This window comes from Staurois parvus, unplaced genomic scaffold, assembly GCF_062004578.1.
Source record: "Staurois parvus isolate SC_StPar_1 unplaced genomic scaffold, SC_StPar_1.0 ptg001051l, whole genome shotgun sequence".
NCBI lineage: Eukaryota > Metazoa > Chordata > Amphibia > Anura > Ranidae > Staurois > Staurois parvus.
This window is the reverse complement of record NW_028318847.1, coordinates 1,832,255-1,847,191: the sequence shown is the minus strand read 5'-3', so window position 1 is coordinate 1,847,191 and position 14,937 is coordinate 1,832,255. Positions and strand designations below refer to the sequence as shown.

The following is a 14,937-nucleotide window of genomic DNA, read 5'->3' as shown; positions in this document are numbered from 1 at the left end:
CCAGCTTCATTGTGTGGCCACATGTCTTTCAAGACCTTAGGTTAAATAGTTTCTTCCCAATGCTAGAGGCACCATTCACCATTACCGCCCACGAGATTGCCACTCATCTCCATAGCAAGATTGACGCAATCCGCAAGGACATAGTCAACTTGCAGTCTACCTCCCCATCTAGCCTCCCCCCTTCCATCACCCTCTCATCTCTCCCCTCCTCTGACCTTGCAACGGCACTGCCCCCCACCACACCCAAGGCCCTGCCTACCGTAACCCCCCCATCACTGCACTCCTTCAGCCCTACTACCACTGAGGAAGTCACCAGAGTCTTCTCAGAAGCCCGCCTCACTACCTGCCCCCTGGACCCTATCCCCTCTCAACTCCTCCGGTCACCCCCCTCTTCCCTCATCCGCTCCCTTACCCACATCTTCAATCTCTCCCTCGCTACTGGCGTCTTCCCCTCCCCCCTAAAACATGCGCACATCACCCCCATACTCAAAAAGCCCTCCCTGGACTCCACTGACCTCAACAACCTCAGACCAATTTCCCTACTGCCACTCACGTCCAAGCTCCTTGAGCGCTTGGTCTACGATCGCCTAAGCGCCCACCTAACTGACAACAACCTCCTTGACCCACTACAGTCCGGCTTCCGTCCCCTACACTCCACCGAAACTGCCCTCCTCAAAATCACCAACGATCTACTAACCGCCAAAGCCAAAGGCGACTACTCTGTCCTCCTTCTCCTAGACCTCTCTGCGGCCTTTGACACAGTCGACCACCCCCTCCTCCTTAATAAACTACTCTCCCTTGGCATCAGAGACACCGCTCTCTCCTGGTTCTCCTCCTACCTATCCCAACGCTCCTTCAGCGTTTGCTACAACGGCGCCACCTCCTCTTCCCTCCCCCTCTCTGTTGGGGTCCCCCAGGGCTCTGTCCTTGGACCCCTTCTCTTCTCCATCTACACCTCCTCCCTTGGCAAACTCATACACTCCCACGGCTTCAACTACCACCTCTATGCTGATGATACTCAAATCTACCTATCCACCCCTCACCTCACCCCCACATTCTCCGCCCGCATCACTCACCTCCTAAACGACATCTCTGACTGGATGTCGCTCCATTTCCTCAAACTCAACCTCTCCAAAACCGAGCTTCTCGTCTTTCCCCCTTCCCGTGCCCCCCCCCCCATCCTTCCCATCACTACCAACAACACCACCATCAATCCCGCCCCGCAAGCCAAGGTCCTTGGCGTCATTCTGGACTCAAACCTTTCCTTTCAACCTCATATCAAATCTCTCACAAACTCATGCAGGCTCCACCTCCGGAACATCTCCAAGATACGCTCCTTCCTTACCCCAGACACCACTAAACTACTCGTTCACTCCCTGATTATCTCACGCCTTGACTACTGCAACTCCCTCCTCACCGGCCTACCCCAGTGCAAACTCACCCCGCTTCAGACCATCCTGAACTCAGCTGCCAGACTCATCCACCTCACCAGCCGCTCCACCTCTGCCACCCCCCTCTGCCTCTCCCTCCACTGGCTCCCCATTGCCCAACGCATTAAATTCAAACTGCTCACTCTGACCTATAAAGCCATTCACAACACTGCCCCTAACTACCTCACCGACCTGATTCCCAGATACCACCCTACCCGTACCCTTCGCTCTTCACAGGACCTCCTTCTATCTTGCTCCCTGGTCTCCTCCTCCCACGCACGACTGCAAGACTTCTCCAGGTCCTCCCCCATCCTCTGGAACTCACTACCCCAACCCATCAGACTGTCACCTTCCCTCCTCACCTTCAGGCGCTCCCTGAAAACCCACCTCTTCAGGGAAGCCTACCCCACCCTCACCTAACAGCCGCTGCCCTTCCCTCCTCCTTCCACTCCATCCCCCACAGCCATTTCCTCCTGTACCTCTACCCCCTCCCTCCTAGATTGTAAGCTCGAAAGAGTAGGGCCCTCTTACCCCTTGTGTGCTGTTTGATGTTACTGTACTGTTTCATGTATTGTCCCCCCTCTATTGTACAGCGCTGAGCAAACCCTTTGGCGCTATATAAACTCGATAAATAAATAAATAAATAAATTCAATGATTTGTATATTGTAACCCTATCCCTTCTTAAGCACCTTTTCTCCAGGGAGAATACATTTAATGTTTGTAGTCATTCCTCATAACTGAGGATCTCGAGCCCCCTTATTAGTTTCCCTTCTCTAGGCTCTTTCTAGTTCAAGTGTATCTTTCCTTAGGACTGGTGACCAAAAGTGGACCACATACTTAAAGAAGAAATCTGGGATAGGCAAAAAAAAAAAATCACCTGTTAGTACACCCCCCTACTCAAAACACTAAACCATTAATAACATTTTGTAAATCCTTACCATTTAAGAGAAAAGTCAAATTTTCCACCCCCTCCTCCTTAATAAACTACTCTCCCTTGGCATCGGAGATACTGCTCTCTCTTGGTTCTCATCCTACCTATCCCGACGCTCCTTCAGTGTCACCTACAATGGTGCCACCTCCCCCTCCCTCCCCCTCTCTGTTGGGGTCCCCCAAGGCTCTGTCCTTGGACCCCTTCTCTTCTCCATCTACACCTCCTCCCTGGGCAAACTCATACAATCTCACGGCTTCAACTATCACCTCTATGCTGACGACACCCAAATCTACCTCTCCACCCCTCACCTCACCCCCACTATCTCCGCCCGCATCACTCACCTCCTAAATGACATCTCAGACTGGATGTCGCTACATTTCCTCAAGCTCAACCTCTCCAAAACCGAGCTCCTCATCTTTCCCCCTGCCAACACCCCCCCCCCCCATCCTATCCATCATCACCAACAACTCCACTATCACTCCCGCCCCGCAAGCCAAAGTCCTTGGCGTCATTCTTGACGCGAACCTCTCCCTCCAACCGCATGTCAAATCACTCACAAACACATGCAGGCTCCATCTTCGCAACATTGCCAAGATACGCTCCTTCCTCACCCCAGACACCACCAAACTTCTAGTACACTCCCTCATCATCTCACGCCTCGACTACTGCAACTCCCTCCTCACTGGCCTACCCAAGTGCAGGCTCTCCCCGCTCCAGACCATCCTGAACTCAGCTGCCAGACTCATCCACCTCACCACCCGCTCCACCTCTGCCACCCCCCTCTGCCTCTCCCTCCACTGGCTCCCGATTGCCCAATGCATCAAATTTAAACTCCTAACCCTGACCTACAAAGCCGTTCACAACACTGCCCCTGACTACCTCACCAACCTGATCACCAAGTACCACCCTACCCGTACCCTTCGCTCCTCACAGGACCTCCTTCTATCCTGCTCCCTGGTCTCCTCCTCCCATGCACGACTGCAGGACTTCTCCAGGTCCTCCCCCATCCTCTGGAACTCACTGCCCCAATCCATCAGACTGTCGCCTTCCCTATTCACATTCAGGCGCTCCCTCAAAACCAATCTCTTCAGGAAAGCCTACCCCACCCTCACCCAACGGCCATCCTCCCTCATTCCTCCCACCACTTCATCCCCCTCAGCCACTTCCTACTGTACCACTACCCCCTCCCTCCTAGATTGTAAGCTCGTAAGAGTAGGGCCCTCTTACCCCTCGTACGTTTGTTGTTGTTGTACTGTGCCATGTATTGTCCCCCCCTATTGTACAGCGCTGAGCAAACCCTTTGGCGCTATATAAACTCGTAGTAATAATAATAATAATTTAATTTTCATGACCTCATCTCTGTAATTCAAAAGATAACAGCATATGCTGTGCCAAGGAGGTGATGTAACATCAGGGATTTCATCATATCCTGTTTTCTCTCTGCAGTAAAAGGAAAGTACAGTTCACATCAACCACAGGGAATTGTGGTGAATGTAGTCGGGTACATTAGGCCTGTACATTATGAATGTGTCTGAGAGTCTTGGTCCACAAACCACAGCAAGTGGGGCTGAATTACAACCCTGCTTCCTGGAGAAAGAACTACAGAAAGGATGTACCAAGACCAGTGCCTGGGATAGGCAAAGCAGTCACTGGTCTTACAAACAGGAAACCAAAACAGAACTAACAGTTTTATTTGAAAATGAATAAGCCAGTTCAGAGCAACTAATGAGTGAACTAGAAGATGGATGACATATTCAATGAAGGCAGGAAATCTGCAACAAGAGCATGTAAAGAAATTTTTGCCCAGAGTTCTGCTTTAAGATGTGGCTGAACCAGAATTTTTTTTAAAGTGATAGAATTATAGTTTTGTAATACCCTTTTTAATGCATGCTAATAGTCTGGAAGTATAATCAGCAAACACTAAGACTGAACAATTTATTTAGTATTTAGTTGTCTCTTTTAAAATGTAATGTGTATAGATAAAATTACCTATGCAACCGTTATAAGTCTGGTAAGAAAGTTTAAGACCCCTATGAAAATATTAAATGTCAAAGTAACTACTACTGAAATAGTGTGTGATAAACACGTCATAAAAAATATATGAAAAAATTAAAGGGTAGCTGCTGCTCAAAGAAAAAACACATACCACGCATACATTTAACTAAATGTGAATAAGAAATTTGCACGTACCCTTTACAATAATAGTACTAATCAATTGTGAAAATACATATAATGCCAATGCAAAACACAACCTATAAAGTGCAACAATTACATAAAGTACTATTACAGTCCAAGCCTCCTAATGATGTTCCAGATGTGACAAAACACGTAGGGCAAAGGCTCCGATTAGCATTGGCAGATCATTTCAGGTGCCAGGAGAGGCACCCTAATTTATGAGTGTGATCTTTTAAAGTGTTACTACACCCACAACAGTAAAATTAGTCTATATATGCAGTAAAGCATGCTTGTTGTACTCACTGTGGAACCTAAGGGGTTAATCCTCTGCATTGTGTAAAAAGGCTGTTTGATCCTTTCTTCTCTGCCCCTCCTCTTGTTAAAGTGACCACCTGATACAGACTGAACCCGTGGTCACATGTACGTGCTCAGTTTGGTGTGTATTGCTAGAGAGGTGTTTTTTTTTTCTTGGGAGGTACATGTGGTCAGCACAGGGCCAATCAGCACTACCCAGACAGAGGGACAAAGGGTCAGAGGTTTCACATCCTCCTACAGCAGAAAGAAAACTCCTCCTCCAAGCTTAAGCTTTGCTGAAGCCACAAGATGGCCAGGGGTGGACTGACAACTCATGGGGCCCCTGGGCAATAGGGGATCATGGAGCCCCTGTGTCCTTGCCCACGCTCAAAAAAAGCCTATAAAAAAGGTACCAGGGGCATTTCATAGGGCCCCCTACTGACCCTGGGCCCTCGGGCAGTGCCCGAGTGCTCAAATGGTCAGTCTGCCCCTGAAGAGGGCTCTAACTGCTGATGAGAAAAGGTATTTAGTAGTTTATATTTACTAAAATAATTTCTTTTCCATGTTGTGTGTACTGTGGGAGACCAAATATAGTGATTGCAGGGTCCTTGGTTTAGTATGACTTTAATATATCTTTGTTGCTTTAATAAGCGGTAATACACTATGAGGATTGTTTCTTTGGTTTCCTCTCCTTTGTGGGCAATATGAATCTCTGAGCATTGGTCCCTTGGATGATGGTGTAACACAGCAGGATAGTGATACAGTGCATATTGACCATCCTTGGTATAAGCTTAAGGAAATCAACAACTTCTGGCGAGCCTGGCCCCTGGTGAGGACACAAGTGGTCACATGGACAGGATGAAATTTGGAATGGAATTGCATGAAGTACCAAAGCACTTTAATCTAGGAAGAGTTGCGGCACAATTATTTACAGTTTTATCTGAAACACTGCACTTTAATATTGGACTGTAATAGCACTTTATGTAATTATTGCACTAGGTTGTGTTTTGCATTGGCATTATAAGCATTTTCGCAATTAATTAGGAACAATATTATTGTGAAGGATAAGTGCAACTTTCGTATTCATATTTTGTTCAAAAATATTTAATGTAAAACTCCACCCAAAAATAACAATAAACTTAACAACCCTTTCAACGATAAAAAAAAAACAGATTTTGTAGCCATATTGATTTTTAGCGCAGTGCTCTCTTTCATAGTCTGATAGCCAGCACCTTTCAACCCACTTCATTTAAGCGCAGACTTCATGGACCTGCCCTTGCCTGTGACTAGACAGTGAAACCAGTAACAGATTAGTGATTAGCTCACCTCTCTGTCACTCAGCCCTCTTCTCATATCAGCTTTCTGCTTGTCAACACATAAATTGAAAAAAATATGTTTAATGCTATATTAATAATTACAGAGCTGTATTAACTTGTGCCCCTTGTATCTGCCTGGAGTTCAGCTTTAAATGATCGAGGGTTGGAGAGGTTACTGTTGGCACCAACCCTGATATCCTAAAACGCTACTAAAATGCTGCAAAAAATGCTTTTACCAGCATTTTTTTATCCAACGTTTTTTCCAGCGTTTTTTGAGCTAGTGTGCATGGAGCTTTATTGTTTTAACTTTATGTGAAAATATTTTACCATGCCCTTAGGATAATCATATCAATAGATATTTTCAGTCCATGCTGATAGAAATCAAATTAATCCTGTAAATGATTTGAAAAATAGAAATATTTTCAGATTTATCCACTAAAAAATGTACAAGGTAGATTTGGTTCTCTTTTCCAAGGTGTGCCTATTATACAGAGTACATTGTTAAGTTACTGAAAGTGCTACCGGTGAAATTCTATATTTAACGCCACAAATGCTTTTCAAGAATAAAACACAATGTCTAGAATGCAGCCATCATGATGACAGAGACCCAAGTACCCTCAAGGGTGACCTTATCTTTTCAAAAACTCGCACTCAGAAAAGGCTCATACAAGTAGTGAAAATCAGATTGAAAGATACATTTACCGTTGGTGCAATATTACAGGTTACACCTATTTATTTATTTATTACAGGTACTTATATAGTGCCATCATTTTATGCAGTGCTTTCCAAAGATATATTGTACATTCACATCAGTCCCTAACCCTCATGGGATGTACAATCTAAGGTCCCTAACATACATTCATATATATGCATACTAGGGCCAATTTAGACAGGATCCAATTAACCTACCAGCATGTCTTTGGAGTGTGGAAAGAAACCAGAGTACCCGGAGGAAACCCACACAGGAAGAACATGCATACTTTAGGCAGGTGGTGCCATGGTTGGGATTTTTCCATTTATCCACTGTGTTGACTATATTTAGGATGTAACATGTAGCATGTTGCTACGAACCCTCCTCATCCCTAGAGTTCTCCTCCTTGGTTCCTTTTCCCTGCAGCTGCTATTGCATTTACAATCAGCACGGATATGTGGTGCTTCACCCACACAGCCGCATCATTCATTCACAGCGTTCTGTGAATGAACTACAGTCCAGTCTGCAACCATGGCAAGCGGCTTGAAGTTCTTAATGAGCCACAAGTGTACTGATCAGTGCCTTTGTAGTCTATTGACACTTTCTGAAGCTGACTGCCGTACAGCTGTACGAGAGGACAGTCTGCAGAAGAGTCTGCAGAAAGCCACGATTCACCGATCTTGGGTGAATGCTCTGCAGGCTTCTGAGAAAAAAAATTATAAATGCACAATTTTTTTACTTGCAAAAACATGTTCATTTATTTTTTAAACAAAAGGTGACCTTAGACTTTAATGTGTTTCTATTTATTTAATCAATAATGTGTTATTAACCACTTGCTGCCACTCCTCTGGACATTTACTGTGGCAGGGTGGCATGGACAGGCACAGTTCTGTATATATACACGTGACTGCCTACCTCCAGGTCTGCGGGTGCGAGCATGCGCACCCCCTGCCGACCGATGCGGTGATTGGACACAGCACGAGCGTGACAACAGATTTCAGCCAATGTTGCAGCCATTCAGATTGTTTGCTAATCCAACCATTATTATCCAGATCACACGATTCTGTTACATTGATATGCAGTAATTACACATGGAATATGGTGTTTTGACCCTCAGAGCAAATTTGAAGGATCAGGCAAAATTGCATGTGACAATGCTTGTAGGCCATTTGATGGACAGCTCCAATAAACATCCCATTTTATGAAAATCTGGTTTCATACATAACCCTGGTAATTTTTGTATAATAAATAATTTCCCTGGGAGCACCAGTGTTCCACACCAGAATCCAGTGACCAGCACATTATAGGCCACTGTCCCTTATAACCACTTTAAAAATTCTAGTTCCTGTAAGGTATAATATCGGGACCATTCCATAGTAGCTAGTGCAAAAATATAGTGCTGTGTCTTCAAAGGTATGAATTGACCCAAATTAGAAAATGGCAAACTATTGTGTTTGTCAGGTGGCTGGCTGGCACCCCCAGAGTGCCGGTGTCCTGTGTGAAACACCACCCCCCCCCCATATATGCCACTGCCCAAGGATGTGCTGAAATATTTTCTATTCATGAAAAACTATTAGCAGATCAATTGTTATGTTGGACTTACTTACCCCTGGAGGCTGTATTGGAGGATGAAGAATCCGACATACTGAGTGTTTCTGAAACAAAATATATATTTATGATAAAATAAAATAGCCATAACATGTTTAAAAATAAGAACTGTATGTTATGTTAAAAGTTTCAAGACATGAAAGAAAAAAAATGTTTAAAAAAGTGAATAAAAATTGTGGTTTTGTTTTTTACATATTGTTGCCAGTAAGTATCCCTGATCAACGCCATGCCAGTCATATGATGACGCTGTACTGCACTGGTGACAGTATGTAAAAAATACTGGAAAAAAAAAAAAACACAAATTGTATTTAATTTTCCAAAAAATTGTTGCAAACAATTGCAATTTAAAAAATTTGTGATGCCCCTTACTAAATACCTTTCTACTTTCCAAAAAGGGGTTATTTGGGGAGTATTTTTACTGTCCTGGCATTTTAAGGGCCTCAAGAAATGAGAGGCCACCAGTACATATGAATTGGTCGATTAAAAAAAAAAAAAAAAAAATTCTATATACACACACATATTTATATATACAGTATATACACACACACCGTAGTTTGTAGACTAACTTTCACACATACTAAATAATTTACACATGGATTTGGGTTATTTTTAACAGAAATGTAGAAAAATAAATTTTAGCCTTAATTTATGAAAGGTTATTTATTTTTTATATTTTAAAACCGGAACTAAGAAAAATTTTTTTTTTTTTGGACACAGTGCTGGAAAACCGAGAATTTGCCAGTTAAAGTAACATTGTGCTCAATAACACGCTGAATAATACTCCCTTTATGACTGGGGCATTTTTTAAGTGGTTTTTCACTTCTTGCATAGTGTTCTGGTGAAAATCTGGTGACATGTTTTTAGACTTCGTGCCTTGGCTCTTTTTAAGGCTCACTCCCTCTCCAAACATGCAGATAACACAGAGGGTTCACTATCTTTTACAATTTGTCTGTGACCATGGACGTAGCACCAGGGGTCGCAGGGGTTGCAGTTGTGACCCCGCCCATTCTCTGGGGGGGGACCGTGCGACCTCCTTGTCACTAGGATTTCAATCCACTGCAGGGGGAGACATGCAGCCGCATAGCAGGCAAGGGAAGACTGGGGACTCCAGCCAGCTGGCTAAGCAGGAGGGAGCACAGCTCGTTCTTCACTTCATTTTCCCATCCACCTAACTGGGCTTTCCTGCAGCTGACACTGAAGCGGTGTTGAGGACAGATGTATCTAGAGCAGTGTTTCTCAACTCCAGTCCTCATGGACCCCCAACAGGTCATGTTTTCAGGATTTCCCTCAGATGAAACAGCTGTGGTAATTACTAAGGCAGTGTAACTGATCAAATCACCTGTGCAAAATAATGGAAATCCTGAAAACATGACCTGTTGGGGGTCCATGAGGAGTGGAGTTGAGAAACACTGATCTAGAGGGAGGTGCATCGCTTCCCCTCCGGGATACTGTGACGGGATCGGTAAGTTTCTCCCTCCATTATCCTACTGTACTCAGCCTCACTCACATACAGCAGAGCTGCTCCTAACCACACTGCACACAGCTGTACACATAAAACCTCAAAAAAAGAAACATGGTAAATAAAACAAAAGCCTTCTTGTGGCCATACAATATGCTTTGATTGCTCTGCCACAAGCAATTGTCTCAAAGACATGTATAAATCTCTGCACAATCATTTAAAAAAAAAAAAACTTTTATTATATACAATTGTGGACAATTGAAAATAGAGAGCTAATACTTTGTCTAAGTTTACCTTAGAGAAGATCTTCACAAGAATAGTCAAAGACTGCTTAGCAACCAGCAACTGTTGAGACAATGAACACTTTGGTCAGAGATAGGTAGTGTACAATACAGTGCAGGGGTAGGCAACCTTAAAGAGGTGGAGGTCTACCTGACCAACAGTGTCGCCTCCTCACACCTGATTTAGACCTCTACCGTGTTGCAATTGCATGGCAATCATGACTCATTAACAATAAAGATTGCTGAGCTACATATATGCAAATCCCAAAGAGGACCGACATGCCTCGCTCCAGAGGGCACGCAACCACGGCTCCAGAGGGAACACCACCCCTGCTCCCGGAGGTCCTCCCAACACTCTGTCCCTCCCCAGTGCCTACCACGGCCCCTGAAGCCGCGGCCTTTCTTGCCGGCCGCGGAGAACCGCCCTGCTCCAGAGGGGATGCAACCCCCGCTCCAGAGGGGACGCCACCACCACCCCTGTCCCCGTCGGTATTCTCACCAGCTGCTCCAGAGGTCCAGCCATCGCCCAGGAAGAGTACTGGGCGCCCTGTCCCCTGCGGCCTACCGCTGGCATCAAAGCCACGTTACTGCCTGACGCCTGAACCAGGACGCCGCCGTCCGCGCCAGAGAAAGGAGAGCTACCACTACCGCCTCCCCTACCTATAGCCGCCACAGAGAGAAAGGAAGCAGCAACCAACCCCTCCGGCACCGAGAGGGTAAGCCACTGCTACCAGATCTGCTTCCCTGCTCCCCACCGTGTACCACACAACCGTGCCCAGGCCACCACACAGCCCCGAGCCCCATCCAAGTTACTGGCCCGCAGCACCCACATGCACTGGCCCACAACACCCACCGACGCCGGGCCCTACTGCGTCCACCAACGCCTAGCCCGCTCCACCTCCAGATGTCGGCCTACACCACCTCCTGATGCCTAGCCCTCAGCACCACCTGAGTCGGGCCTTCAGCACCCCCTGACGCCGGACCTTCAGTACCTCCTGACGCCGGGCCCTCAACACCTCCCGACGCAGAGCCTTCAGCACCTCCCGACGCAGAGCCTTCAGCACCTCCCGACGCAGAGCCTTCAGCACCTCCCGACGCAGAGCCTTCAGCACCTCCCGACGCAGAGCCTTCAGCACCTCCCGACGCAGAGCCTTCAGCACCTCCCGACGCAGAGCCTTCAGCATCCCCAGACACCGAGCCATCAGCATCCCCAGACACCGAGCCATCAGCATCCCCAGACGCCGTGCCCTACAACACCCCCAGACACTGCGCCCTACAGCTCGCCCAGTCGCCGAGCCACTGTACCCACCGTCACCGCGCCACAGCACCCACGGAAGCCGGCCTACAGCAGCCACAGGCTGCAACTAGCCAGCTGCTGACCGAGCTGCCCACCACCCTCACTCTCCTCCTACAGATGTACACAGATGAACTCCACCACGGCGTGACAGATTCTCCACATCATCACGCCCTGATGTGAAACCTTTCACCTCCCCCGATTTGACCAGTACTCCGCTCACCCCAACATGTCACCTGCACTCCTCCTCCTTGTATTCCTTTCCTGCTTTCCAAAAATCGCCTCCCTCTACCCCCCTACTCCCCCAAAACAGCTCTACATTGCTCCCTCACTTCTTCCTTCTCCCCACTACGGCTCTCACCATCTCCTCCTGATACTCCACTCTCCCATCGACCCACATGCCACCACTAACAGATCCACATGCTCCTGCACATCCTGTTCCCATGCCACCTTCCTCACCCTTCTCCTAACCGCTGGGGACATCTCCCTGAACTCTGGCCCCCCACCTCTCCACTCCCCCTCTAGGCACCCTCCTGCTCCTGCCAGCCGCCACAACCCCCTCAACCTTATACCCGTCCCCCTCCTCCCCACATCCACCCCTCCTCTCTCGGTTGCACTCCTAAACGCCCGTTCGGTTTGCAACAAGCGAACCGCCATCCATGACCTCTTTGTCTCCCACTCCCTCAACCTCCTAGCGGTCACCGAAATATGGATCCAAGCCACCGACTCCACCTCCCCTGCTGCACTCTCCTATGAAGGCCTCGTCTGGACCCACTCACCCAGACCGAGCGGTCGCAGAGGTTGTGGGGTCGGCATGCTTCTGTCACCGCTGAGCACCTTCCAGGTCCTCCCTAACCCCCATCCCTATTCTTCTCCTCCTTCGAGGCCCACTGCTCTTCTCTCCCACCCCTCTGCGGATTGCATTAATCTATCGCCCTCCTGGATCCATATCCCGCTTCCTGGACAACTTTGCCACCTGGCTTCCCTTCTTCCTCTCCTCTGAGCTACCGACCATCATCCTTGGGGACTTCAACATCCCCATCAACATCCACAGCCCAGCTACTTCCCAACTCCTCCCCCTAACCTCCTCTTTCGCGCTCACACAGTGCACACAGTCCTACACCCACTCCGATGGGAACACCCTGGACCTCGTTTTCTCCCACCTCTGTACCCTCCACAACTTCACTAACACCCCATTCCCTCTCTCTGACCACCACCTCCTCACGTTCTCCATCTCCCCCTCCTCTAACTCCCCGCCCCAAAGCATCAAACCATCACCAGCTGCAACCTCCGCAACGTGAACTCTCCACTCGGCAGCTGACCGTCTGTACTCAAAAAACCCTCCCTGGACCCCACTGACCTGAACAACCTTAGACCCATCTCCCTGCTGCCACTCACTTCCAAGCTCCTTGAGCGCTTAGTCTACAATCGCCTAAGCACCCACCTCACTGACAACAATCTCCTTGATCCACTACAGTCCAGCTTCCATCCCCTACACTCTACCGAAACCGCCCTACTCAAAATCACTAACGACCTGCTAACCGCCAAAGCTAATGGCCACTATTCAGTCCTCCTACTCCTCGACCTCTCTGCGGCCTTCGACACAGTCGACCACCCCCTCCTCCTTACTAAACTACACTCGCTTGGCATCAGGGACTCTGCTCTCTCCTGGTTCTCCTCTTACCCTTCCCAATGCTCCTTCAGCGTTACCTATAATGCCCTAAAATATAAACAAACAGTACGGCACTAAAGGTCACAAAATAAAAATGTGTATATATAGTCACACAAGCCACTCAATATTGTGTGGCCCGGGTGGTCATAAACATATGCACACACATAAAGATATCATCAGTGTGAAGTGAAGCACAGAAAAATAAGGATCTCATGCATTACAGTGACACAAAAATAACTTTGTGAGTAGTGTCCATGTGTATATAACAGATTCCATGCAGATGTGAACCTATAATGCCACCACCTCCCCCTCTCTGTTGGGGTCCCCCAAGACTCTGTCCATGGACCCCGTCTCTTCTCCATCTACACCTCCTCCCTTGGCAAACTGATACACTCCCATGGCTTCAACTATCACCTCTATGCCGATGGCACACAAATTTACCTCTCCACCCCCCACCTCACCCCCTCACTCTCCGCCCGCATCACCCACCTCCTAAGCGACATATCAGACTGGATGTCACTCCATTTCCTCAAGTTAAACCTGTCCAAAACCGAGCTCCTAGTTTTCCCCCCAGTCCGCGCCCCCCCTCCATCCTCTCCATCACGACTAACAATGCCACAATCAATCCCACCCCACACGTCAAAGTCCTAGGTGTCACCCTGGACTCAAACCTTTCCTTCCAACCTCATGTCCAATCACTATCAAATGCATGCAGGCTCCACTTCCGCAACATCTCCAAGATGCGTATGTTCCTCACCCCAGACAGCACCAAACAACTCGTACACCCCCTTATTATCTCATGCCTAGACTACTGCAACTCCCTTCTCACCGGACTACCCCGACAAATGCTATCCCCGCTCCAGTCTATCCTGAACTCAGCGGCTAGACTCATCCACCTTATCAACTGCTCCACTTCGGCCACCCCCCTCTGCCAATCCCTCCACTGGCTCCAGATTGCCTAACGCATTAAATTCAAATTACTAACACTGACATACAAAGCCATTCATAACGTTGCCCCAAACTACCTCACTGACCTGATACCCAAATACCATCCTACCCGTGCCCTTCGCTCCTCACAAGACCTCCTGCTCTCTAGCTCCCTGGTCTCCTCCTCCCACGCCCGACTGCAGGACTTCTCCAAGACTTCCCCCATCCTCTGGAACTCCCTACCCCAATCCTTCAGACTGTCACCTACCCTCCTCACCTTCAGGCGCACCCTGAAAACCCATCTCTTCATGGAAGCCTACCCCACCCTTACCTAACAGCTGTTCTCCTCCACTCCTCCTACCACTCCATCCCCCACAGCCACTTCCTCCTGTATCTCTACCCCTCCCTCCTAGATTGTAAGCTCGTAAGAGCAGGGCCCTCAAACCCCACGTGTATTGTATTGTTACTGCATTGTCTCATGTACTGTCCCCCCACTTTAATGTACAGCGCTGAGCAAACCCTTTGGCGCTATATAAACACTGTATTATAATAATAATAATTAAAATTTTTCCAACATGTCCACATCCCAGCATAAATACTGCCCCTATATTCTCCCTCTGAACACATTTCCATCTAGGTGTACATTCCTTATATTATGCAATATACCTCCCACACTAACATCAGCACCTTTTAAAAAATTATTATTAATTTCATTTATTCATCAGTTCATTTATTCATCGGTTATTTTATTCATTTTTCACGCATTTCTTATTCAATCATTTATCATAATTTTTATATAATATATTACATGTATTTTATGATTCATATTTCATATTTTATTTATATTTCATCCTCTAT

At 47.4% G+C, this 14,937-nt stretch overlaps 1 protein-coding gene across 2 annotated transcripts in view; it reads right to left on the bottom strand.

Annotated features, from left to right (window-relative positions):
• Positions 1 to 14,937, bottom strand: part of LOC149440817 (transmembrane protein 272-like) — a 63,676-nt gene that overhangs the window by 39,706 nt on the left and 9,033 nt on the right. The window contains exons 2-3 of one of the 2 annotated variants that reach the window (XM_089658036.1): positions 10,200 to 10,250; positions 8,446 to 8,493 (exon numbers count right to left, since the gene is read on the bottom strand). In XM_089658036.1, the coding sequence (XP_089514162.1) occupies positions 8,446 to 8,482 (37 nt within the window). In that variant the 5' untranslated portion in view covers positions 8,483 to 8,493; positions 10,200 to 10,250. The remainder of the gene's footprint in view (positions 1 to 8,445; positions 8,494 to 10,199; positions 10,251 to 14,937) is intronic. The other variant, XM_089658037.1, reaches the window with a different exon arrangement.